The 23,314-nt window shown below is 43.5% G+C and overlaps 2 protein-coding genes across 2 annotated transcripts; one reads left to right on the forward strand and one right to left on the reverse strand.

Moving 5' to 3' along the window:
* Positions 1 to 6,906: 6,906 nt before the first annotated feature.
* LOC104500889 (sorting nexin-3) lies at positions 6,907 to 10,882 on the forward strand (the record flags this gene model as incomplete). Its single annotated transcript, XM_010144614.1, has 3 exons — positions 6,907 to 7,021; positions 7,397 to 7,521; positions 10,189 to 10,882. Coding segments are annotated over 3 exons (346 nt in total), but the record flags the coding sequence as incomplete, so codon positions are not given.
* A 2,846-nt stretch (positions 10,883 to 13,728) lies between these two features.
* NR2E1 (nuclear receptor subfamily 2, group E, member 1) lies at positions 13,729 to 23,309 on the reverse strand (the record flags this gene model as incomplete). The annotated part of the gene is made up of 6 exons (XM_010144615.1): positions 13,729 to 15,177; positions 16,563 to 16,668; positions 16,939 to 17,088; positions 17,474 to 17,570; positions 21,722 to 21,868; positions 23,073 to 23,309. Coding segments are annotated over 6 exons (900 nt in total), but the record flags the coding sequence as incomplete, so codon positions are not given.
* Between the last annotated feature and the right edge of the window lie 5 nt (positions 23,310 to 23,314).

The raw sequence follows: 23,314 nt of genomic DNA on the forward strand, positions 1-23,314 counted from the left end.
CTTTAAAGGTTTTTGATTAAACTAGGTTCAAGACCCTAGTCCAAAGGTTCTGAACTAGTTTGGAATTGTGTCTGTTACTGTGTAAATAAAATAACTAAGTCCCTGACTAGTATTTCTTAATAATGTATGTTGGACTCTTCCTATTTCTGCGCATACAATGCAGGCCTTGATCGTGTATTAAGAGTGCACTCTAGTACTGTGCTGAACAGACTGAATCGAACAGAACAATGACTAATCTTTGTAGGACAGATGGCTGTGATCCAGGTAGGCATGTGATGCCAGAGTATTTTGATACATCTTTATTTTTAGATGGCTTGCCAGAAATGTGTCAGTTTGAACTTTAGAGCAGTCAGGTCTCTACTGCTTTTCATCTGGGGAAATAAATAATGCGGTGTAGATTTATGAGCTCCTAACTGTAGAAGTAATTTTCTTTCAAGTTTTTTTCACTTGGTAATACGAGGCCAGTTGCACTCCTGGAGACTTTTATCAAATACATAATCCAAATGCTCCGTGAAGCAATAGCACTGAGTGAAGGGTCTGAAGTTGCTGCTGTAACTTTTTTAATGCAAGAAGGATGGAGAAGCCCTAACCTTCTGGTCAAGGTATAAAACCAGATATTTTACCAGCTGGAGACAGGTCCATGAACATATTCATTCTGTGGATATTTCTTGAGAATCCAGCTCAAAACTTCTGTCATGGGACATGTGACAGTATAGTTTGTGTTGGCCACAAAGCCAATCTTGAAAGTATAAGCTAGTTTATAGCAGCTTTACTCCAAAATCCAGAAGTTAGTGAAGCTCTATCTTCAGTGGTTTAAAGCCACCTCTAGATCTGGAAATAAAGCTTTGGGGACTATTTCTATGGGCTGAAGCCGCAGCATCCTCTAAGTATTAAGGTATGCTACAAATTACTCAACAGGAGCTATCAGCCTGTCTGTAGCTGTTAGGTGGCTCCTTAAGAATTTGCATGTTACTGCTCCAAGAGAACTGGAAATATGAAGATTATCTTTTGCTACTTAGTATACCTGCTTCTGTACTAGTCACTTATCTCTTGTTTCTTGCATGTTTGTGAAGTGTAGGGATGTTGGACTGTAGCTCGCAAAGCACATTAAAACCTTTGTTCCTGATAAAAACTATAAATTGCAGCAATTTACTGCAATTTTCAGCCCCATTTGACTGTGGCTGGTAGATGACAGCTACAGCATGGACTTAAGTGATCCCCCTTCAGCCATTCTCTATGAACAATGAATGGTAATGTTACAGTAGGCCAAACCACAGCATGTGGCGATTGTACCTTGCAGTTGTGTAAAAGTAGCAATCCCTTCTCTTTAGAAGGAATATTTGGTATTTCAAAGGAGGCTTTTGGCTTGCTAACCCTGAAATAATTATCTAGAGTTACTAATTCTGTCTGGGTCTTGTAAAAGTCTGTGTCGTCCTTAAAGTGGGCTCCAGTTTTTACCTTTGGTTTCCGAGCATAAACAATCTGTTTTTCTAGAGTTACCCTGCATTGAACCTTTTGACCATGGCACAGCATAATTCAGCCATTCGTGATGTTGGTGAACTTGATCAGGTGATGGTAGATGCTGCTTGGCAAAAGCCCAGACACCCATATGCTAATTTTCATAGAGCAGCTCTGGGATCAGGGTGTTGACTCAGCTAAGGTTAACTCTAGGAACTGGTAGTCTTCGTGTTGCTATTGGGATTTTACTGCCTTAGACTTCAAGATGGAAACTATCCTAGCTCTGTGTCTGTGCTGTGGAGTGGAAAACTGTAGTTCTTGGTACAGCTTTGTCAGCATTGTTTAAAACTTGGGTGTATATGTATGGTCAGATTTTTTTACTGTTCTATTAACTTTAGATCTTTTTGCTTGTAATGTACTTTCAGAAAACCTGGATGTCAAGTGTGTTTTTAAAAAAACAACAACTCTGCTTTGATCAAAAGGACTAAAAGTTAGAAAAATAACAGCCTCCTATCTGACCTTTTGCAGTGGGGGGAAAAGATTTTTCCTTCAGTAAAGTACACAGCAAAAATCCCAACTTGTAGAAAGTGAAGTTTTGAGCATATTTGCCTTCTTTTTTGGCTTTTATAATTGTAGGAAATAGGGAGGTAGCTGCCTATGTCAAGTTGGGAAGGAAACAAACCACTGGCGAGGTTTCTGCAGTAACAGTGAACTTTCTTACCCTAAAGGACAGCAGGCTCTTGTGTTAAGAACACCATAACAGTTTTTTTATCCACCTGAATGCTACTTACTGGACTACCCCAGAGCTCCCGTTGGCTGACTGTAAATGTAGTCAAAGGGGTGTAGTCTCTGGACAAAGATCACAGCTTGAATGAAGAGATAGTAAGAAGCTTGGATTTAGCTTCTGAGAGTCAAGGCCACAAACTTCTATCAAAAGTGAGCTGAGTGCTTTCTTTCACTCTATTTTAATGGAAATAGAGTTGTATCAAGGCTACCATAACCTACTTGAAAAGACATCGTCAAAGTAGGTGCTATGGCAACAGTGCAGCTTTATTCTCAGTCTGTTAGGAGTGGGAGATGTGGGCAGTGCAGTGCTGTTGCTGAGTGCTACAGTGGCAGATGAGGAAATGAATCAACTTTACCACAAACTATTCAGGACAACTACAGCTGTGGAGTTTCTGTGGTTGTGGGGGTGGACTAGGCTGCAGTGACACTAGAGTCAATCTTCTGGCATGTCAGCATGTTCTTTGAAGCAACTCAGATGCTAGTTGCACTCTGTCTAGAAACCAATTTGTAGGAGTAAGTCTGGTTATTTGCAAGACTTTTTCCACTCACTGGATAAATTAATTTATTCTAGATAACAGAACAGTTAAAGTTACTTAGAGTTATAAACTAATGTGTTTAAAATACTGTGGTTTTCCTCTTGCATGTGAGGTAACTTGTATACCAGAATGGCTGCATTGGAGAGCTGTGTATCTGGAGCTGAACAGACATGTTGACTAGTACTCAAACTACTTGTATTCTGCCTGTGAAAGTTTCTCACTTGTATGCATAAAGTTTTTGGACTTCTAACTGAGTGTAGTTTGAGCACTGACCGTAGTAACAGCTGGAAGACTGTTACCTGGTGATCCAGGCTACTGTGTTAGGATGGCATTTGCTTCTGAGGTGAAGTGGTAACCTCTTGAGCTTGGAGTTGGACTTGTAGTTTGAATATGTTATAATAACATAAAAGTGGCTGAAGAAACGTGTACGGTGAATGCAGGTTTTGCTCTGAAATGTATCAGTAGGCAACCACTGCTCCCTGTTACCAGTTTGTTGAACGCTAGCCAAATGACTATAGAAAATCCATTTGGCACCTGAGTGGAGGAGAGCAAGAGTGACTTAAGGGTCTGGGTTTGTCATCTGCTGTTTAACTGTGTAATTTAACTTGGCACCAGTTCTGACAATGTTTATTCTGGTGTACTGACTTGGCCATTAACTCACCCAGCAGAAAGCACTGTTAGTTTGACAGTAGTCAGAGGAAGCCCCATGGGTGTTGCATGCAGTCTGATACTGAAATGTTGCTAGACAGAATCTGTCCTCTCTCAGCATTTTTCTGTGCTCAGGATTTGGGGCTATGTGCAGAGCTGGTTTATTGGTCCTTGTAGAATACTGGTGACTCTTGGTTGTCTAATGCCTTAGGTAATGAATAATCCCATTGGGTTGAGGGCTTGAATTCAAACTGCTAAGAGGCAGGAGTTTGGACTAGAAAGCTGGTGAAAATATTTTTGATAAAAATGAGCTGAAACATTATACTGTAGAAGAAACGGTTGCTGCAGTAATTATGCTGAGTCTGTCGGGGGAGTGGACTATGCTCCAGGGGCTGTGCCAGACTGGGTCATGAATTTCATGATGGTAGAACATGCAGATCGGCAGGCCAGAAAGCTAACGCCATAGTGCTGAAGGAGCATGGGGAGAAATGTTTGTAAAAATGAAACCAGCCTGACTTCAAGCTTTGTGCCTTACTTGTTGTTCTAGTAGGCAAACAAATTACTAACAGTGTTCATAGTAGCTACTGGCACCTTAGTGACTGGACAAGGATAATTTTCAACATTAACTGTGAAGCTGAGAATAACTTTTTTTGATATCCTGTACGGTCTTGAAGTGGGTGGTGCTTCAATAAAAATTGAGTTAGTCAGCACCTTAGGGCTGTCTCCTACCAGATTTTTGCCTGGTGATAGCCCATGCTTCAGCAGCTCTGTGGCTTGTGTAATAAACCATCTCTCCATGGTAGATGGAGGCAGTAGGACATGCAGAAAAACTTTCTTACTAGAGGAAAAAGTGGCCTTTTCAAATAGGGTAGTAATCCTTAATGAGAGGTGCATACAGGAACTTCAGATGCAGATATATCCTGAGTTAAAAATAGGAGCCTAAGATGTAGATAGGTAAAGAAGTATAAAACAGGACTTTCAAATTGCTTATTTTAAATGGATCCTGTCTACCAGCTGCATATCTGAAGAATGTTGCTCTATCGGTGCTCATTTCTAGAGGAAGGAGAATTGTTGCAGTTTCTGTGTTTTAAGAAATGTGAGGTTTAAGTTTATCTCAACAGCTTTAATTCCTATACAGACCAAAGAACAGGGGACATGCACTTTCCTTTAGCATGTGGTTGCCAAGATGTGGCTTGTAAGCCGCTTATTTGATGGGAGCCTTCTAGTATGCTCTTCAGTTTGAACATTTCCAGTGCTTAAGATCAAAATTGGAGAAGATTGGTCAACTTGAAGGGAAAACAAGTACGCTAACTGTCCTTTTCTCCAACTTGCTGGCTGGGCTACATGTCAAAAGTTCAAAAGGGAATGTAGAAGGTAAAATGAGCTCAGCTGGCATTCCTACCCCCATGTTGTACCTGTAAGCCTGATAATGTCGTTTAGAGATTAACTTGATAGACTTCATGCCCAGAAACATGAAAAGAGTTCCTGAAGACCTGGGAACTCACTGGGTTTTAACTGCTTTTATTCAGTTCTAATCCCTCTTGTAAGTAACTTGAGAGGAGAATGGATTATCTTCTGCAGGTGAGAGTCTGTGTTAATGATTGTAAAGGACTTTCTACCCAAGACTCTGACAGAGTTGGTGTTGTTGTAATGGAAGGCTGGACTTCATTAAAGCCAATAGCTGACATCAGAAAAAACAATCCAGTGTTTATTAACTTCTGGGAATCTCCTTCATGCCCTCTGGGGTACCTAGCTTTATTCACTCTTGAGTAGAGTATTCTTATCCTCAAGACAAGAGTGTTTATTTATAAAGCCTGACTTCTGACACAATAGCCTTAAGTGCAATTTTAGTGTGGGCTGCTAGTACGATCAACACTAATACACCTGGAAAGGGGAGGTTGAATACTTTTGGCAGTCAGATTTCATAACAAAATAACATTCTGTACTTTATCATTTGTAAATTATGGACTAAATGGTGTAATGTGAAAGTACACAACTCGCTTTTCAAGTACTCTTGAACTGTGACAGCCAAAAACTTGACTGGCTGCCAGAAATACTGTGGCCCATAGTCATAGGCCTGCCTAGTGCAGCGAAGTACCCCTGCATTTAAACCTGTTCTGAGCAGCCAAAAGGATCAGTCAATGACAGCTTAAGCATAATATCCTACAAATAATACCCCCAAAAACTGCAGCCAGAAGCTGAGTGAGATGACTTGCAAAATAAACCAACAGAAAATAAAATGTGCCAGCTGAGAATGACCGCTCTGTTTCTGCCAACAAAACCAGGAGAACTGGGGATAGCTGTAGTCCCATGGGAACATCAGCTTCCTAGGCTAATCCTCGAGAGTCGTCTTTAGAAGTGTGTTAAGACAGTTATGGAATATGCAGTCTGACAACAGTAAGCTTTGTTCTGTTACTGCTGGCTATGTATGGTAATTACAGACTCTTGCTCTTGATTTGAGTAGGTCGTAACTGCTACAAACATTTTTTTGACGCTCTAGCTGGATTGTCATCTCAGTGGCATTTAAGCTTCAGATTGTGGTCTTGGTGCTTGGGCTGTCACGAGGGGAGTGCTCTCTGACAACCTTTTAAAAGTTGGTTTACAACAATGGGATAACACTGCATCCCTGGAATGAGCAGAAGTATGTAAGCTCTGTTAATTTGGTGCAAGGACACACATTAGGATACTCGTGTGTTTAACATGGATTCATGTGGCATTATTGCCTGGCTCCCATTTCATGTGTCTTTCAAGGGTGTTAGAGTTGGGTGCTGACTTCTAGCTCTGCTCAGGAAGGTTCTGCCTAATGAAGTTCTGCTTGGCTTAACTTTGTAGCAAAACAGTCTGGCCTCATGAGCACTGGATGTTGTGTTTCATCTCAGTCTTGTTGGCTTCTTTGGAGCTATCCAAACTTGGCAGCTTGTACTATCAGATCTTCAGCTTCATCTGCTCTGAATGGATTTACTGTAGGACTTACTGGTTTTGCTTTCAAAGGTGTTGGAGGCCGTGTTGTATCAGGTAGCAGAAAAGTACAGGAAGCTTGGTTAATGTCCTAAACTGGTACCTGAAATACTCCCTTCAACGCAATAAGAGGAGCCTGTGTGAATTAAGAAGACTTTGTCTTCCCCCTTGCCTCCTTGCCTCCAATTTTGTACATATTGCCGTTGGGAATCCAGCTCCTGAGACAGTAAGAAGAGCGGGTGCTTGTCCAACCTTAACAACATGTCCTCAGGTGCCCAGAAAATCTGCTATTCTGCTAGGTGACCCCATGGTAAAATACCAGTGATTAGGATGTTGTATATATGAGGCTCACAGTTCAGCGATTTGAGGCACAGTTCACTCACGGAGCTTACAGAGCTGTATCTGTATTTCTGTATTTTGGGTGTTTCTCAATAGTGTTGTTGTTGCTTAAGTGGAACTAATTTGTAACTTAGCTTGTTTCTTGCTTTTGCTTTAAAACTTCTAAATTTCTCATCAATAGCTTATCTTCTGGTTTTCAGACAAACCTACCTATCTTCAAATTGAAAGAATCTACAGTCAGAAGAAGATACAGTGACTTTGAATGGCTAAGGAATGAACTAGAAAGAGAAAGCAAGGTGGGTAAAATGACAGGTAAATACAAGTTGTTTTAGACTTAAAGGAGCTATGCTGAAATGTTATCACTGTGTAATAAAGTGTATGAATCATAGAGCAGATATTGGATGTTGAAAACATCCAGAACTAAAACACTGTCAATCTTTCAGCAAACCTCAGTTGTACAATGCTAGAAGCTGTTTAATGGTTTTGAGTTAATTCAGAGTCACACTTCTTGAATTCAGCTTACCTCTGTGGGCAGGTGCTGTTCTGCTCTGGTCATGTTTTATTATTTCATTAGGGATTGATGTATTGGGTCCTCTAGGAGGAGAAGGTGGCACAGGAGATGTATAGACCTGCTTACAGGCTACACTTAAGGACGCTTCTAAATTTTTCAGGTTGTGGTACCACCTCTACCAGGAAAAGCCCTTCTCCGTCAGCTCCCTTTCCGAGGAGATGATGGCATATTTGATGATTCCTTTATAGAGGAAAGGAAGCAGGCTCTTGAACAATTCATAAACAAGTAAGTGTTGGGTCCAGTTATCTGGAGAGAAACTCAGAACTCAGCTCCAGAAAATTGCATGAAAGCTGCTAATCCTCTAACTGTGGAGATGTGCTAGGTTCAGAATAACTTTGATGTAGTCTTGCAGTAGGAGATACTAACATTGCTCATCCAGTGTTTAGTTTGGATATCTTAGTGCCTACCTGAAGAGTTGAAATGAATGTTAGTGGTGGTGTTAATTTATGCAAATGACTACTAAAATTATAGCATTCAAAGTAGTTCACTTTTCTATTTCTGAAAAGGTATCCTCCACTGGATGAACAATGGAGCTTACAGTGCTTACAGCAGTTTAATTTGATTGCAGATGTGAGGTATTACAGCTTGTGTAATGATGCATATTTTCTCTAATCATCATGAGAACCTCTCTGAAGATGTAAAAACACTACCTGAGGTATGCACATGTAGTTTCAAATAGACACTTTGGTTTTTGTCACTGCCTTTCAAAGGGTGAGCAGAAATTATAGTAAAAAAGTCTTATGCTTCTTTTTCTACCATCTGACACTACTAACTGCTCTCCATATATTGACCCAAAGAACCACTTTAATCTCTTCAACAATGTGGGTCCAAACAGTGGGTGTGAAGGAATCCTGTCAGTTAACCAGCTCTTCTGGTCTCTAGAGTCAGCACTGTTGAGATCAGCTGGATTTTGGACTGCTCCCTTTGAAAGTTCAAGCTTGTCAGATCTGCTGGGATTCTAATCTCAAAGAAGCTTTTATTGTTCAGATGAAAATTCCTGTTTCATTTAGTGTCTATTGTCCCTTGTCTTGTCACTGGACACCACTGAAAAGAGTCTGGCCCCATCCTCTTGACATCTACCCTATAGATATTGATAAGCATTGGTAGGATTCCCTCTCAGTCTTCTCCAGGCTAAACAGACCCGAGTCTCTTAGCCTTCCCTTGTAAGAGAGATGCTCCAGTCCCCTCATCATTGTAGCCCTTCTTCCAGGGGTGGAGGTGAGGTTGACTGGCCAGTAGTTTTCTGGGGCCTCTGTGCTCCTTTTTGAAGACTGGAGTGACACTGGCTTTCCTCCAGTCCTCAGGCACCTTTCCTGTCCTCTATAAGCTTTGAAAGGCGATGGAGTTTTGAACCATGTAGAAGCTTTAAAGCTTCTACCAAGTACTCTGGGTACTAGTGAACTCGGACCTAAAGGTAATTTGCATAATACATTCACATTACTGCTTCCTCAAAGCTGGTCTTCACTTCTAGAGTCCTTCAGATAACTGATACCACTTTATCCAAAAAAGATCTTGGTGCATCAGTGCCAGTTCTTGATATCCGGGAGTGCTAAGATGGATGTTGTTGAGAAGCTTTGTCCCTGTAGCTTCAGACTGGTGGGGGTAAAAACTGAAACTGTTTATTCCAGACCATCTCCCTTGTGAACTGGTGTTTGACTGCTGTCCGCTTACTAGAACCTGCCAATATTGATAGATTTTATGACTGCACTAGAAATGATCTATCAATGCTGAATAGGAAAGCTCAGCTTCCTCATTAAAGGACGCCCTCAATGACAAGAGAGTAGTGACAAGTCCTGTACTAAAATATGCACTAATAGATACACTGGGAGAAGATGCACAAAAGTGCTTCGAAGTGCTAGTGCGGAGCTGCTGGATTTGGCTGTGGATTTTGTGTGTTCAACTAGGTAACTTCCATTTAGAGGAGAAATGTTTTGACACATATGGAGGCCATAAGGCTAACACAAGCTGTCCTAGGCAGGGTGTCCTAGGGTGTCAGTGTCTCTCTTAAAGGAAGAAGCCTGTCTTGATTGACCAAAGGGGATGTCACTTTTTTCAAACTTATCTGCTTTAGATTTTCATAGCCCTAGGTGATCAGCTTCCAGGGATTTTGATTCTCTTGGATTTGTTTTACCTGCATGGTATTTTAAAGGTTTAGATGCAATATCTTGTGGTTTTCTTCCAAGCTTGGGAGTCTCTTCTAATTCCATTTCAGCTCCTTTACTGGTAAAAGTATGGTGGATCACTCTGTATGTGCAACAAAACTACATCTACAGTACTGATGCTGGTCTCCTAGAGCAGAGAAGCTGTCTTCTGTATTTCATATGTAAAGACATCTCAAATTAACAGAATGGCCAGCACCCTCTGGCTGTGCATTAGTGCTGCTTGTGTGTGCTAGGAGGAATAGTGACTGTGGGAAGTCACAGCTCTAAACAGTGTCAGAGCCTTCAGAAGACCTTCACACCCCCTGGTGGAATAAGTCTAACTCTGCCTGGACTAACTGCTATTGAGTCGTGCTGAGAAGTGGGGGGTTAAGCACCCTTCAGAAAGGACTCCTGTGTCAAAGACATCAAGACATGTGAAAACCTGCTTGGCTTGCTTAACTCTAGATTTCCTAATGCTAAGTTGGGCACCTCTCAATTGCAGGCGATGGCTGATGACATAACATGCTTCCAAATGAGCAAAAGTAGCTCTGGGTTCCTATGGACTAACTTTGTCTGGGGGACATTGACAAATCTTGCTGCAAGACACCACTCTAGTCACTGACAGTGAACTAGAAGTGGGATCTCTGCTTAAGTGCAGAACAATTAGGTTAGTGGTGTAAAACCTTGCTCTGCTGGCTACTGCAAGTGAATTCGGTTTGTTAGCACTAATGCCTGTTGTTTTCCTCTCCAGGGTTGCGGGCCACCCACTGGCACAGAACGAGCGCTGTCTCCACATGTTCTTACAAGATGAAGTAATAGACAAAAACTACACACCATCCAAAATAAGACATACCTGAGTTCTGAAACTGTCTTCTCAAGCATTAGCGGTTCTTATGCTTGGTTTTAAGTTGTAGTTTGTCTTAGCATGCTGAGGATAAACAGGCACGAAGTCTCCACTAACTTCAGTACACTGCTTGGTCTTGCATATGCTTTATAGCATTAAAGAACTCACTTGTCTTCTAGCTCAATCCCTCTGAGTCCTTGATTTAAGAGTATTACACTATGAGACCATCCACCCCTTGCAATGTCTCTCAAACCTTTCCACTCTTACTTGCAATGACTTAACGATGTTTACTGACTTGGCCTTACTTGAACTTGCACAGTTGTAGTGTCACGTGTTCACTCGTATTTGACTAAACTGCTATGCTGTTTGAGGTAGTCATCTGTCTGACCTTCTGTAGAAAGACTGCTCTATTTCTGATACCCTGTGTGAGAAACACTTATGCAATTGTCTTCAAGCTTGTAAAACACTTTATACTGAAGTAATGAGGGAATTATCTTTATATTCTGTAAGAGGAAAAAAATCAAATTTATATACTAAAGTAACTTGTCTAAGGTTTTGAAATAAAAGTGAAAATGCACTTCAAATGTTTTGTCAGTCTTGACCTTGAGTCTGGGGCTCCTCTTGCTTTGAGATGCAGGAACTTAGCTCTACTGAGTGAACTGGTGTTTCAGCCTTGCTGTGATGCTCTTCTACAGTGTAGCTTTGCGTTACTAACAGCCAGCACTAAGTACGCCTGGATGCTGGCACTTGCTCTCAGGTGTTAAAGAACATGTGAAGATACTGAAGGCTGTTCCAGTGTTCTGGAGCCAAAGCTGGATCTCCATTCATGGCAGGCAGTCAACAGATCAGTAAGCCTGGGAAAAGAGTACCTTTCTGCTAGGCCTGAGAAGCATCAATCCAGCTTCAACTAACAAGTGAAAATTATAGCATCCTGCAGAGAAGGGAATGCTGACATAACTGATGTATGGCTTCAGTCCTAGATTAGAGTAACTCTGCTCTAAAAATACAATTAGGGAGGTGAAGCCATACGAGCCTCCTGTGAGATGTGATCATACACCACTTCTCTGAAGCGTTGTGGTTGTATGACCACTGGTGAAACGCAGGTCGTTGATGCCTGAACTGCAGGTCGCAAGCAACACTGCTGGAGTGTTCTTTCCGCTAGATTCTCCTATGGCAGGAAAAACTTTAGTGCTTCCAAATGTGACACGAGTTACATATCCAGATGCTCTTAAACAGATTTGAGAACACTCCCAGCAGCAGTCTCATCCGGTGTTTTCAGCTCTATAATGGTACATGTCGGCTTAGACTTGGTTCTGCTGCTTTCCTCTTACAATACTTAATCACTGTTAAGAACATCTTACAAACTTACTGGCAAAGTTATTACTTTCATTTAACTAAGGCCATTTACCTCACTTATGGAAATCTGGACGTAAAAGATTGAACTGACAAAACAGTTGTGTCTGACTGGATTATCTGTGGTGCTAGTGACTAGCTACACTGAATCAATGCTCAAATAATTGCCTCATACTTACAGACTTTGCTGAATCTTTCCAGTCGCCTGTTTGGGGAACCAAACTCCCCGGGCCCACTTGCAGCCCAGAGCTGGGTAGCTTTGCAGTAAGTTTTTGATAATGTAAAAGCAGTTCCTGTGGTTGTTCAATCATACTTAAAAGTTGACTCACTCTTGGAAATGGGAAAAGTTTTATATACATTTAGCCCTTATTGTTTAGATACATAGTGAGGTGGTTTTGTTGTTTTTCCTTGAGTGCTCTCTTCTGAGACAAACTTCTTTGAGAAATCAAAGTAAATGCCCTATCTTATCTGTAAAAAATGATGACACAACCTGTGTCATCTGCTGTGGGGGGAAAAAAAATAAGCTGGAGAGGGAAAAGCTGTGTGCTTGATGTCAAAGCACTCCTATTTCCAAAGTGAGTGCTTTTGGAGTGACAGCCTTTGAGGTTGACAGGGCATCTGCCCTGGGCTCTGGGATTTCACCTGGCCTTCAGTCCTTCGAGGCCCACTAGAGACACTGATTCTAGCATGGTGTAACTGGTTCTGCTTCTGCACCATCTGCAGCATGGTCTGAGATTAGCTGTGCCTAAACCACAGGGATCTAGGTATTGTTCCCAGCCTGTGAGTCTGCTGTGCAGCTGGGCGGGGTCCTGCAGGGGAGAGGATGAAATGTGGGTGTGCACACATTGCCCTGCCTGCTTTGCAGCCGGGAGGAAGCCAGCACGCTGTTGCACCCTCTGCCCTGGGTGATTGAGGGATGGGGACTACAGCCCGTGGTGGAGTGTGGTTGCCTAGCAGTGTGGGTGCAGTCCAGGTTTATTGCTGCACTGGGGCAGCAGTATGTCTCGGTGTTCTGTCGTGGGGTCTGCACAGCACTGGGTTCAACTTCTGTAGCTCATAAACCGAATTGTCACAAAGTGGCCCCATTGTTGACTTTTCTGCCCTGTCGCATTGTTTTTAGTGCAGAGATCAGAAAATGGTTGAAGGTTGTTGCAGGTGCAGGAAGAACATGGTCATTGGTTTCTTTCTGAGGATGCGCTATGCCCTGTGGTAAATGCTTTCTCAAGCGCTCCGTGCTGGTTTGTACCGAAGATGTCTTAAAGTCATAAATGTCATCATGCTTTGTATCACCAGACTCATCAGAAGACTGGTCTTGTGTACTTCATGGTCTGGCTGTCTCAAAGGGTAGAGGGTGAGACTGAGCAGTCTGCGGATGGAAAACTTCAGTCTCTGAAACACGTGAGGTTTCTGTGCTTGGGGTTGGTGGAGCTGGGATTTCACTTGTGATTCTGTGTTCCTCGTCGCTGAAAACCAATAAGCCATTGCTACACACCGTACATTTCCACCTGCCATTTTTCTGTGCACGGCTCTTCGGTCTCTCGTTGCCGTATGAACAATATGCGCTATTTCTCTTCTCCTATTGCTGACTTGTTCTGTGTGCTGGGAGTTGCTTACCTCTTTTTTTTGGTGTGATTACAGAATTGGATACTTAATAAAACCTCAGAATATTTTTAACTGGAGCGGTGTTTTTGTACTCCTCACCCTTTGTTAGCTGCCCAATTCACTGATATTAAAAATTGTAATTACATGAAGGAGAAGACTCTACTAGGTTTAGTACTGTGCCCTAGTAAAAGCTCCGTGTCAGCTCCTCGAGAAGGAAACCTTGCAGCACGTGTGTATTTGCATTACAGAGAGCAGCGCTGTGCAGGAGCTCCAAGTCCCTTTGCCCCGAGGTGGCATCACCCGAGCTATTCCTCTGATGGTTTTTCTAACCTGTGTTTTAAAACCTCTGATGACGAGACTCCCCAGCATCCAAGGCAATCCAGGTTAGCAGAGGATATTTCTGTTCCCTGGTGGGTAGGGTACGGTGGAAGCAACTAATCCAGAAATAGGACAAGTGTTAACACTGAAAGAATTAGTGGAAAGTAATTTAAATTCAATATATTTTTATTCTTTGTAAATACAATGAGTACAACTTTTTAACTTCACAAATCAGTTAATCCACTTTGTACAGGAAAAGTTTTACTCATTCTATGATAGTCCAAGTGCTGATTTTTCTCAGTGCTAGTTCCTAATAACAAACCAAATTTTGAAAAGTACAGCAGCTATCTTTAAATGTTTTTTCTACATTTTCCATACATCAAATAAGCAGCTTATAACATTTTTGTGTGTGAGAGGGTGTAGGCAAACAAGGCTTCAAAATTAGAACCTGGAGTTTTCTAAAAAGGCGTTGGAGACTCTTGAAAATGGTTAGCGTTGCATCAGTCAACAACCTTTATTTCTTTGAAATAGAATTCCTTCCATTGATTTTATTTATTTTAATACAGTCATTTCACTTCTCTGCACATCTCATCGACAAAGAGTTTGGCCACCGTTGCCTTTGGTTTCAGCACTGTGCCGACGGGACAGCCAGCAGGTCACTGAAGCGGTCATCTCCATTGTATTTGGTTTTGCTGTTTTAGTCTTCCTTTCTTGACTTGGATCTTTTCGGGTGTGTGTGTGAATGTGTGTCTGTGTGTGTGCAAGAAGGAGGAGGGAAGGCGGGGGAGGAAGCATATAAAGCTCTTCTGTCTTGGAGATGTTAACTGAACGAAGTGTGGTGATGTCCGCATCAAAGATCACCAGTTCACGTTGCAGGAAGAAAGGAGCTGCCGTCATAAGCTACTTTTTAATCAGTTCTGAAGGCCACTTCTTGATGTATTGTAGCAGAAGCAATGTTTTGGTAACCTGGTCTTAAATGTTGCCTATCGTATTAAAAACATTTTCCCAACAGAGGCTACTTTTAAAACAGTTCTGAAGGCCACCGCATCTCACGTTACAAGAGAAGCCAAGTGTGGTCACCGGTTCCAAATACTGAACAAACTGAAGTACCTTCTTTCACATTTTGTCTCAGATCTGCCAGTTAAATGAGAGAATAGCAGAGTCTTTGTTAACCATGACTGGCATCTGAATTGCCTCCATCCTGTAGTAACAGGAATAGCCGCCAAATTCCAACCACTTTCACTTTTCCTGTAGAACAAAGCATTCTCTCCATGATCTAAATCACTCTGTTCTGTTCAGAGCAGCAGAATCATATCTACTGGGGTAATTTTTGTCAATGGGTTTAAAGGCTAAACATTCCCAGGCTTATGCTTCCTGTAGATTTTGTTAGTTGAGGCTTATTCTCCGTAGGTAAAAGGTCTTCTCAAACTGTCCATCCTGATAGTTTATTTTAAGGTATTTTATATGTCACTGGATTTGTACATATCTGAAAGCAGTCTTGTAATTGGTACATTCCCAATGGTCTTTTTGAAAAACACTTCTTCTATGGTAGATGGACTAATCGAACGTAAAGCTGGTAAAAGCAATAAAAGTTTTCCAAAACGACAGGGTTGTGTGGGATACCTGGGAGACAGAGAGTGAAAAAATGATGCTGAAGTTTTTAAGTATTTTTTCAAAGAAAGTCTTTCAATTTGTAGAAAAGACCAATATTCCACAAGCTGTATCAGATGGGTGCTACCTATGCTAAACCCCCGTGTTTTGTCCTCACGTGAGCAAGAAGGTTGACCCCGAGGAAAGCTCAGCGAAGGTTAACAGAATACAGATCAGTGTCTCTGAGTTTTGATTAGCTCCTTTGTTTATTCCCTCAGAGCAGCAGCAATACAGGGACAGGAGCTGCTCTGCCTTGTCCCTCATATAATAACTATGTTCTTAATGCAGTTCGGGGAAGAGCTTGACCTATAATAGATACCCTGTCATTTAAAGAGCGATTTAAAGCTAGCTGGATCATCACGGTAATAATGTTGTCCCCCTTTGGTTGCCACTGAATACCGGCTGACATTTGGAAATAAATTTCTTTTGTTAGAGAAGCTGTGGTTTATCCCCAGGTAGTGTGTTCGTGAAATAGGATATTTCCCATCCTTTCTCTCAGCTTTTGAAGCCAACACAACATAGGATGTGTATTCCAGTTGTGCTTACACTGATCAGTGATCCCCAAACCTCTGCTTACAGTGGTCACCCTGAAAGGAGGAGTAGGTCATTTGGAGAAACGCTTTGCCTCTTCAGTCTGCCCTCCCTTGCGTCCTGTTGAGAGCAAGTCCACGAGGGCTGATACTGCTGCAGCACTGGCAAGAAGGTAAACTCAAGCTGAGGATGAAGCGCAAGCTGAAAGCCCTATCCCACTGAAGTCAAGGCGACAGTCTTGGCGGTGGGCTGCACTCTTCTCCTTGTAAAGAGGAATCTTTTACAACAGACACGGTTTAGCCCAGTAGCTGGATACTTCCAGCAATGCAGGAAAGTGATGGAGAAGTCGCCACGTCTGCAATGGAAGCCGTGGCTGTGTAAAACCATTCCTCCCTGGCTTCTCTCTCCAAGAGACCCTGTCCCACTCAGAGTCTCCAGGGAGCAATCTTCATGGGAAAGGCCTTCCACAGGAACAGGAAAGGTTGCTGCGCAGCGGTTATTCTTTTTACTCTGTACTAGCCGTAACTGGAGGTATTTAGAAGACATATAGATGTGGGGCTTAAGGACATGGCTTAAAGGTGACCTGGCAGTGCTGGGTTAACAGTTGGACTTGATGGTCCAATCTTACAGATCTTTTCTAACCTTTTCTATGATTCCTTGATTATATTTCATCAGGAAAAGCTATATCCCAGCAGGCTGACAGCCAGTGTGTACTCGCTGTAACAGCCTGTCCCCATCTCAGTCAGTGGAAATGTCACCTTCACTACAGCGAGAGCATGGTTTTACCCCTGCACCTCCGAGAAGTATTGAGAGAAGCCGCCGCTCACCTGGTGTGGATGTAGCTGTTCAGAGTCAGCTGGGCTTCATCCTGAAGGGCCGCTATGGCGGCAGCGTTTCGGAAACTCCTCAGCTCGGAACCGCTGTGTGTAGGCACTGGAAAGCAGATCGGTTACTAGGTCAGCTTGACTCTTGGGTGGGTCAAAACAGTTCAGCTAGCGCTATCAAATGGAGATTAAACGTTCCCGTTAGCTCCCCAGCGCTCCACCATCAGCCTTTCAAAATGCAGCACCGACTACTGGAATTCAATACCGGAAAACCTGATAGATGGTAAAAAGCTACGTCTGGTTTAAAACATCATTTTTGCTTTAAAGTAGCAACCTCACAGTAATCAGACCAGACGAGCAAGAGATTCTTTCTGCTTACCAGCTTTGAAAGTGACAATGCATTTGAGACAGGCAAATTCGGTAGCATCTAGCCGAAGTTGTCTAAATCTAGCCACAACCTCCTGTAAAGCCTGTATTTCTGAAATAATTTTATTCAGCTTCTGAGAATCTGTATTGTCACCGTTCATGCCTAAAACACAAACAGATGAAATAAATAATATTAAAGGCATTTGCTGTATTTTATATTGATTTCTGACAAAATCCTCTGTATCAATATCCACTCTATTGTCACTTTTGTCTATCTGGTTCCATGTAAACTGACTATATTGTATGAAAGTTAATATAAAATCTTCTCTTGGATGATAACAAACACAGTAATTTGCATTTAAATGACAATGCAAGCAGTCATGAATACAACAAAACAACATTATTTGCATTTAAATATAGATTTATAAATGACAGGTATGCTCTATTGTTCGGTAGGAATTTGTTATTCTTTACATGTTGTTCTTTTTTCAGTAATGTATTTTTATGGTAATTTTTGTAACAAAGTCATTAAATTGTGCAATTCTTACCAGATACAGCCAGTAGAGTGTTAGCATCAACCGGAATGGCCCATTGTGCTATTCCTAGAACAAACAGTTCTCTCCAAGCATCTTCCAAAAGCATCAGCTGTCATACAATAGATGTACAATATAACATAGTGTATAATTTATAGATTTATAAACAATTTAAATATGTAAATTTCTGTTATTTTAAAAACTGCTTTAAATGCCTGTCATGGTACTTTCCCCACAGCATTCGTTAGCTCTTCTCTTAGCTTTTTGAGAAGGTGTCTAGAGATGAGTCTATGCATTGTAGATAAACACTGAGGCTTGGCTCACGGGGCACCATGCTGTGGACCAAAAGAGAGGAGCGACAACTCCCGCCCCAGAGGACACCAACACTTGCCCGTGTTTCTCAGCACGGTGTGGGGTTTCTCCTCCTTCTCCTAGGACAAGCTGGATGAGTGCACCCCTAGTGCTCTCTAGAGATTACCCTCCTTTGCCCCCAGGAAGGCAGGATTTGTGGAGAAAAGCCTGGACGATATCCTGACATTGCATCACTCTGTAGGGAGCACCGCTTCGGAGCACGTTGCGTCTTTAACCCTTCGTAAGCGAATCTCCAGCTCTTTCAAGCACAGCATCTGGATGCACATGCTGTTTCTCAGTGTGACCTGTTTTCCTGCTTTTTGCTTAAAATCACCCCGAAATTCCAGGCACTAAGGAGCTGTTTCCTTCCAGAGCACTGGGTATCCAAGCACCTGTGCTGACAGCACTGCTGGTCCTGTGCCATTTCTGTGCATGGCCCGGTCGGGTGGAGGATGGGTTGCTCTGATTGAGGCAATGCCTTTCATTTCCGTGGAGAGGCAGTGGTGCATCTGAAGAGGAAACTAGACTCCTAGTAATGCAGACTGGCAAGGGCAAAACAGGCCGGTTTAGTCTTGAGGACGCCTATGGGTTGTGGGCCCAGACCAGCTCTTTCGAGGGGTTCAGCCCTCAGTTCAGCTGGAGTTCATGGCCTAAAGGATGTGCTGTGGTGTGTGCACACTGCTGGGACCTCATGTCTTTCGACAGGGTGGGAGAAATCTGGGCAGGTGAGAATTGTAGTGGACTCAGGAGGTGTCATCTGGTGGCTCCATGCAGTGAAAACAGATTGTTCAAAACCCATGCAGAAAAAAAAACCCAGCCAAACAAACAAAAAACCAAACCAAAACCCAAACCACCAGCATCAATATAGCTATAGTTCCTGAAAGTATCGGCAGCTCAGCTTCTTAGGAAAATGGGAAGGAGAGTGGTTTAAGTCTATAGAGAGTCTGTAAGGAAGAGCAAAGTAAAAAAATATGTTGTACCGAATTAAGATTATTTCCTTGGAATCAGATATGTGAAAGTAATAGGTGGTACACGAAGCACGCGGTAAAAGTGAACGCCTTAGCTCTGTGCTAACCCTTAACAGTATTACGGGCTTTAAGCCACCCTGTTCCCATCAGAGTGGGAGGAAGGGCTGTCAGAGACCCTGCTCTCTGCTTGTTCCTGCAGGCTCATGCCCATTTTGTGCCTTTTTGTGCTAGTTTACAGTACTGGAAGATGCCCAGATTATTGGGGTGGTGGGGGGCTGTTGAGGGTGTGGTGCCCATCTCAGCTCCGTTCTGAGAGCAGCTGAACCTGCTTGTGAGTCTCGTACCTGCTGCAGCCTGCGAACCCAGCCCCTCCTCCAGATAATCCTGCCTGATGGATGTGCAGACCTCTGTATGACATAGGAAATGATTCGCCAGCCTTTCATGTGCTTTTGTAAAACTTTTTTTGTCATTCATTCATGCAGATACAATGGTAATGAATGGTGGTTCCTGGAAGATATCGGTTTCGAATGTTCTTTCCCACTAAGTCTTTAAAGTCAGAAGACTTTGGAAAAAAGAGACTATTCCAATAGCTGAAGCTTTCTTCATGCCTATGCATAAGGCTGTAAAACCACCAATTAAAATAATTCATGCTGAAGTCATGTTCAGCCCTCCTTCTTCAAAGGAACAGGAAATAGCAGGCTTTCTGCAGGACTGCTTTTTACTTCTTTATCAACCCGATCCTGTAAGTGCGACCTTTTGTTGGTGACCTGCACTGGGCCAACCTGTCTTACGGACAAGGAAATTGAAGCACAGCGTTTTTGTTGTGTGGCTTCCAGTCCACGATGGGATTATCTGAAGGAGGGACCCGGCCACCGTTCTGCTGAGGGTAGTGCCACAGCAACCCTCGGACTTGCGTTCTATCAGCAAATTGGTTTCTGCTCATTTCCTTGCCTTTGAGATGAAACTGCCACAGAGTCCTGGAATCACAATGCCCTTGCCTTTTCCAAAGAGCACAAACAAAAGCAAATTCCAGGAAAAGGTTTTAGACTCTCCTCAGGCAGATGTCAGGGATACAAAAAGAGAAAGGCAGACGTTTACAGCCGGGCCATTGTCAAATTAAATCATGCAATGGCAGCATTTTAAAAATCAACTGTCTGCTGATTTATGAAATAAGGTGATGAAAACCAGAGTTATTTCTTCTCCAGCTCTCCTGAATATGACAGAGGAATCACGCAGGCAGAGCTTTCGAGTGAGCAGCTCTGGGTTTTGAGGAAGCTGGCTTTCGGTGAGGTACAGCAAGTCAAGGTGATGCTGAGGAACAGCTGGGGTTTCAATATGTATTCGCTAAATTAGTCCCTGGTATGACAGTGAAAGAGGCAGTGGGTTATTTAAAGATAACGGGAAGACTGTTGTCTGTGGTTGATAAGCAGGTCTCACTGTCTGAGACATGCTTGGTCATGTGCAATGGAGACTTCCCTTGCTTCCGAATCCTGCTGCCCCCTCCTCTGCGTGTAACAGGGGTGACCCTGTGGGAAACGCGTCTGTACTTTGTCAAATAAAGCTTTTGCCTAAGGAGCCTCTCGTGGCCATCACTACTCTAGAGATGTTCCCAGCCTCTTCCCCTGCACTGAGGCTGCTGCTGAAGCAGCACGCTTGCTGCTCGTCCCTGACACTTGGACCTGTTTCTTTGGTTGCTTGGTACGACAGACCCGGTGCTCCACAGCAGGAGACAACATCAGAGGGCCAGCTGCCTTCCTAACAGTGTGGGTAACTCCCGAGCCCTGTCTCGCCGCTCCCCTCGTGCTCACCGCGTACGGTGCTGCAGCCAGAGCTGAGCAGCGTCCCGCTTTGCCTAATCTCATGACAAGGATTTCAAAATGTGGGTCAAAAAGGAACATTTCAATGTACCTTAGCTTTATATCACATTGTGACCATCCATCGTGGTTTACCTTTAGGTGGAAAACACTATGGGTTTCCTAAGAAGCTCTTTTCTTTCAGTTCAAAATCGGTATTTGCATATCAACTGCCATGCCTCCATGGAAAGGACCTAGTTCCTCTGATGACGGCTTTATAACATCTAAGGCACAATGTTTCTAGTTATCATTTTGGGAAATTAACTCAATCATATCAAAGTATTAGGCGTCTTTTATGATTGGAGCTTTGCGTAGATTTGCCCCCTTCCATTTTATAATTATCTGATTACTTTTTTCAAAAAATTAGAGCATTATACAAAGCACACTGAGTCCTCATCAAGAATCAAGTCATTAAGAAATTGCTTCAGCTCGTGTCGTTCATATATGATTTACTTGAGGCAAAGGCAATTTGTCATAGAGGAAAACAAGACAAATTAGGGAAGATTGTAATTAATGGTGAAAAATAATGGAGGCTGGCAAAATTCTCCTTCCATCGTATTGGTGTAACGGTAAATTCACTGAAGTCAGCATGAATAAGGAAGAAATGTTGGATGTATAAATGGAGAGGAGAGGGGAGGAGAGGAGAGGAGGAATGATCCTCAGAAATCACCTCAGTCACCCTACGGCCGTAAGTTTAGTCAAGCACTTCTTATCCCAAAACAGCAAAGTAAGATGCTGTTCCCCGTTTTATGGAGGAGAAAGCTGTCCCAGAAGTAGAGAAGCAGTTCTAGCACACTGAGCTTGTCTGCAGCCTGGTGACTTCTCCTCTAGAACTTCTCCTCCCTTAATATTTGCTTTAGATGAGATTTTTTTCTGGCTTGATTTTAACTTGCTTCATGAAATGAAAGTTGGAGGAAAGCAGTTTCTAAACCACTGCCTAGTTTTCAAGGACAGACCAAAACTCTGCCCTGAACTTCAGAACTGGTGAAAGCCATTACAGATGTAAAGGTCTGGGGCTGAAGGGTCAGGACCCAATCTGAGCTCTGAGCCTTCTTTAACATACAGGCCAGGTTGCACCACAGATTCCTTACCTGGTCTTGTAAGGACAAGGTGGAGAAGGCTGGGACACTCTTGGCCCACTTGATGCTCATGAACAGAAGTCTGGCTGCTGACTCGCAGACGGATTCGGTGGCCACTTCGTAGAGATACATAGGGGTACCGTTGACCTCATGTGGGTACTAATGTCAAAAAGAAAATAAAGCAACTTCATATAACGTCACCAAGGCAGCCTCTTCTTCCTCTCCCCTACAGCTGCCTGTCAGGGCGTCATGCTCATGCCCCACAGAGTGTGAGTGCACTCTCGTATTCTGCAAGCAGAGGGTGGCTCCCTCCGAAACTGCTCCCTGCTGCTCATCGATGTGGAGGAACCGTACTACAGAAACAGTCCTTCGGAGCAGGATGAAGGGAGAATTAAATTATTACATCAGGGGAAAATAAATACCGAAACGCGGTGTCATCCTTTACGCTGTTATGCAGGAGCACACCTCTGGTAGCAGAGTTGGAAGAATACAAATTTGATTGAGAATTTGTGGTTTGTGACCTGTGCTTCAGCAGCTGATTTAGTCTTCCAGCCTTGCTCAGCAAAGCAGGATGTACTCGTTCAGCCTTAACCTTCACCTAGCTCCTTGACCGCAGCAGGCTGTCAGCAGGTGCGTAGAGCTACGTGTTACTGCCTCAAGGGAATGGAGTTACGTCTTCAAGCATGTGCTACTTTTCTTGCTAAATAATTCCTGATTGAGTATTTTCCAAAATTATAGTATGAAACACTGTGTTATAACCATGGTCCTGATGGATTCACCCAAGCTACCAGCTCTGGAGTTGGAGAACTATTTAAAGTGTCTCGTTTTTATTTTCTAGGTGCCAATGCCATCGCAAGTGGTTTAATGAAAAACCATCTTACGGCTAATTCCCACGGCAGTGCTTCCACTGGGCTGTTGAGAAATGTCATAGCCAAGAAGCACGGAGGCAGCTTAGACATGTTTGTGTCAGCATGGACAAGCTGCAGGCTTTGGTCAGTACAGCTAGTGCTTTCTGGACCACACCACTCTGGAGATGGACATTCTGCTGAAGAAAACTCAACGGTTGTAGCTCATCCCCATGAAACAAGGTTTAAAATTGAGTCGGTGGATGGGCTGCAGGCAGGAGGATCATCTCTGCAGCCATGAGGGTGTAAGGATGTTGGAGGGAGTGGGTTAGGCCTTCTGCAGAGGGCCTCTTACCCCGTGCTCTGTCTTCAGAGCTTTTGGGGGTGTAGCAGAAGAGTTCCCACCACAACCCGCAAGGCCTCCAGCCTTACTCTTTGCCACATCTGCCCCAGAGGCAGGTTGCAGGCACCCCATCAGAAGGTCTGCAGGCCTGCCAGGGACCAGGGCAGTGGCTGACCTTTGGGGTAGGCTGCGCCAAGCCCACCAGAGCCTGCCTCTCCGGGGTACCGGTGACAGCAGCCAGTTCCAGGCCGTGGGGCTCCAGCTGGGAGACGGCGGTGAAGAAGGCGGGTGCTGGCAGGGCGGCAGCGGGGAAGTGCGGGGCACCACCGCTCTCCTCCTTGTGCCCGCGGAAGTAAAGGGCCACCTGCTTCCGTATCGTCGATGTCCGGGGGCCCCGCTCGTGCTGCACCGCTGCGG

The sequence above is a fragment of the Buceros rhinoceros genome, unplaced genomic scaffold, assembly GCF_000710305.1.
Source record: "Buceros rhinoceros silvestris isolate BGI_N320 unplaced genomic scaffold, ASM71030v1 scaffold19901, whole genome shotgun sequence".
Taxonomy (NCBI): domain Eukaryota; kingdom Metazoa; phylum Chordata; class Aves; order Bucerotiformes; family Bucerotidae; genus Buceros; species Buceros rhinoceros.